At 58.8% G+C, this 2,493-nt stretch overlaps 1 protein-coding gene across 1 annotated transcript; it reads right to left on the bottom strand.

Annotated features, from left to right (window-relative positions):
- Positions 1-764: 764 nt before the first annotated feature.
- Positions 765-2,493, bottom strand: LOC120691862. The gene is made up of 3 exons (XM_039975062.1): positions 1,870-2,493; positions 1,264-1,756; positions 765-1,145 (listed from the first exon to the last, which is right to left on the bottom strand). The coding sequence occupies exons 1-3, from the start codon at positions 2,202-2,204 to the stop codon at positions 957-959; spliced, it is 1,017 nt and encodes a 338-aa protein (XP_039830996.1). The 5' UTR covers positions 2,205-2,493; the 3' UTR covers positions 765-956.

The raw sequence follows: 2,493 nt of genomic DNA, 5'->3' as shown, positions 1-2,493 counted from the left end.
CAGCGCGGAGTAGGGCGGCGTGCGGCAGCAACGCGCGGCAGCGCACGGCAACGAGGCACCGCGCGGGGGCGCGTGCGGGCACACGGGGCGCGGGCAGTGGCGGCAGCGTGCGAGTAGACGGCAGCGGGGTGGGAGAGAGAAGGTTAGGAGAGAGAGGAAGCTAGGGTTTGAGATGGATCCAAGGACTGTGGTTGTTTGCATGAATCTCAAACAGTGGAAGGAGAGAAAGAAAAAAAATCTTCCGGAAGATATATAGAATCCACGGAGTTGGCGTCGTTGGAGATGTTGTAACTCGATGGTTATGAAATTCGGCCTTGGCCCAGCACAGGCAAAATAACATCAACTTCGGGCTGAGTGGAATTGGGCCTTTTCACAATCCGCGCCTCTTTCGGAGATGGACCTTTGATTCCCCGGAAAATAAGGGCCCGTTTAGTTCCCAAAAAAATTTTAGAATTTTTTTAAAACTTTTACAAGACTAATTAGGAGCATTAAATATAGACTAATTATAAAACTAATTACACGGATAGGTGGAAAATCATGAGATGAATCTATTAAGCCTAATAAATTTGTCATTAGAGGTTGTTTACTGTAGCACGACATTGTCTGATCATTGTATAATTAGATTCATTAGATTTGTCTCGTGATTTTGCCTAGGAATTATGGAATGAGTTTTGTCAGTTATCCATATTTAATACTCCTAATTAGTGATCAAATGTTCGAAGTTCCTGTAGCGCGTGAAAAATTTTGTGAACTAAAAATGGGAGACAAGACGATGAACACCGATCACTAGAAGTCTGAGACGCACGAGATAAACAGGAGAAAGTGCGGTACGGCGGTGTTCCTGTACAAGATGCGCGCAATGGAGCACTAGCCACTGGTCTCTCGCGTATCAGCCAGGCCAGCATACATATGAATCGGCTACACGGCTACAACAGTGTGAAAAAGAAAAACTCCTTTTACAACTTACACCGGAGCCCGAAGCTGCGAAGCAGTTTGCTGAGGCATCTCTGCGCCCGCGACGCACGGCTCCTCGCGGCCCCGCCGCGCCCACGCGTCTCCGAACCGCCGCCGGCGCCGGAGAAGATCGCTCGGAGGCGACCGAAGTGCGGGCTCCTCCCCTCGTACGCCACCGCCTCGGGGTTCTCCTGAAACCCCCCAAATTAAAAGAACCAAGATAAGAGGAACGTATCGTTTCCATTCAGAGTTCTAGAAAATCGTCTGTGTATCGCGAAGATCAGGTGGTGCATGAGCAGCAGCACCGACCAGCACGTAGCGCTTCCACTCGGCCTCCGTGGCGACGACGACCCGGCGGCGCGCGTCGTAGATGAACCCGTGGTGGTCCTTGATCCGGCTCACGGCCTCGAACTCGCGCCGGAACTCGGCCAGCCGCCGCTGCAGCTCCTCGACGGGGAACGCGGACCTCGTGGCCGCGTTCAGCTCGGCGCGGATGGCCCGCCAGTCGCCCGCGGTGAGGTCGTCCACGGTATGGCCGCCGCCGCCGCGCGTGTGCCGCAGCAGCAGGTCCAGGAACTTGGCGTCGTGCTGGGCCGTCCACACGTCCACGTGCAGCCGCGAGAGGATCTTCCGGAGCGAGCGCCGCGACACCGGCTTCCTCTTGATGATGGCCTCCTCGGCGGCGGCGCGGCCGTGGTCGTCGTCGAAAAGCATCAGCTGCTGCTGCTGCTCGTTGATCAGTTGCCTCACGGTCACAGCAGGCTGCTCTGGCTGCAGTTGCACGTCACGCGTCGTCTCCTGCCTTCGATGCCGGCGATCGATCGATCGATCAGTCAAACGTGCATGACAATCCAAATTGCAAGGTGGTTTGCCGGCTGTGTCTCGGAGCAATGGGCAATGACAACGAGTACGTACTGCGAGGCGCCGGCTTCTTCGCCGGCGCGGAGGCGGAGGCTGAGGAAGACGACGGAGCCGTGGCGCACGCCGTAGTGCGCGAGGGGCAGCGCGTCGTCGTCGAGGTGGCGGCCGGCGAAGAAGAGCCGCTGCGCGTCGGCCGCGACGCCCTCCCGGGCCATGACCATGCCCTTGAGCCGCGCCACCGTGGCGGCGCCGTCGACGTCCAGCGCCACCCGCTCCCCGCGCAGCGTCCGCACCATGACCCTCATCGTCGCCGCGGCGGCAGCTGGCGGTGCATTCAGCCCGCGGCGGCAGCCTGCAGCACGATCGCCGAACGGCGCGGCAGGTCTCATGGCGCAAGCTGGCAGCGCGCGCGCGCGCGCGTTCAACACGGATGCGAGGACCTACGCTGGCGGATCGGAGGTAATCAAGGCGGCGGCGTCGGGGAAGAAGAAGAAGTTTGGGCAGAAAAAAAAAATAATAGCGACAGGTCACTGATGGAGGGGACGCGCACGAAGGGCTCGGCTGGCACAAGGGCCAGGGCCAGGGCCAGGGCCAGGGCCAGGCATCGCGCGCATGATGGTGGCGGGGGAATAAAGCTGTTGGGGATGATGGCTTCAGGCGCCGACGTGAAGAAACGAA

Source organism: Panicum virgatum, chromosome 9N, assembly GCF_016808335.1.
Source record: "Panicum virgatum strain AP13 chromosome 9N, P.virgatum_v5, whole genome shotgun sequence".
In the NCBI taxonomy this organism is placed as follows: domain Eukaryota; kingdom Viridiplantae; phylum Streptophyta; class Magnoliopsida; order Poales; family Poaceae; genus Panicum; species Panicum virgatum.
Note: the sequence above shows the minus strand (reverse complement) of the source record. Positions and strands in the feature narration are given on the sequence as shown.

Excerpts from the sequence above, each read along its gene's own strand:
- LOC120691862 (XM_039975062.1), bottom strand. The coding sequence starts at position 2,204 with ATGAGACCTGCCGCGCCGTTCGGCGATCGTGCTGCAGGCTGCCGCCGC. Across the intron at positions 1,757-1,869 it reads GAAGAAGCCGGCGCCTCGCA|GCAGGAGACGACGCGTGACG; the intron begins GTACGTACTCGT and ends CCGGCATCGAAG. Across the intron at positions 1,146-1,263 it reads AGTGGAAGCGCTACGTGCTG|GAGAACCCCGAGGCGGTGGC; the intron begins GTCGGTGCTGCT and ends GGGGGGTTTCAG.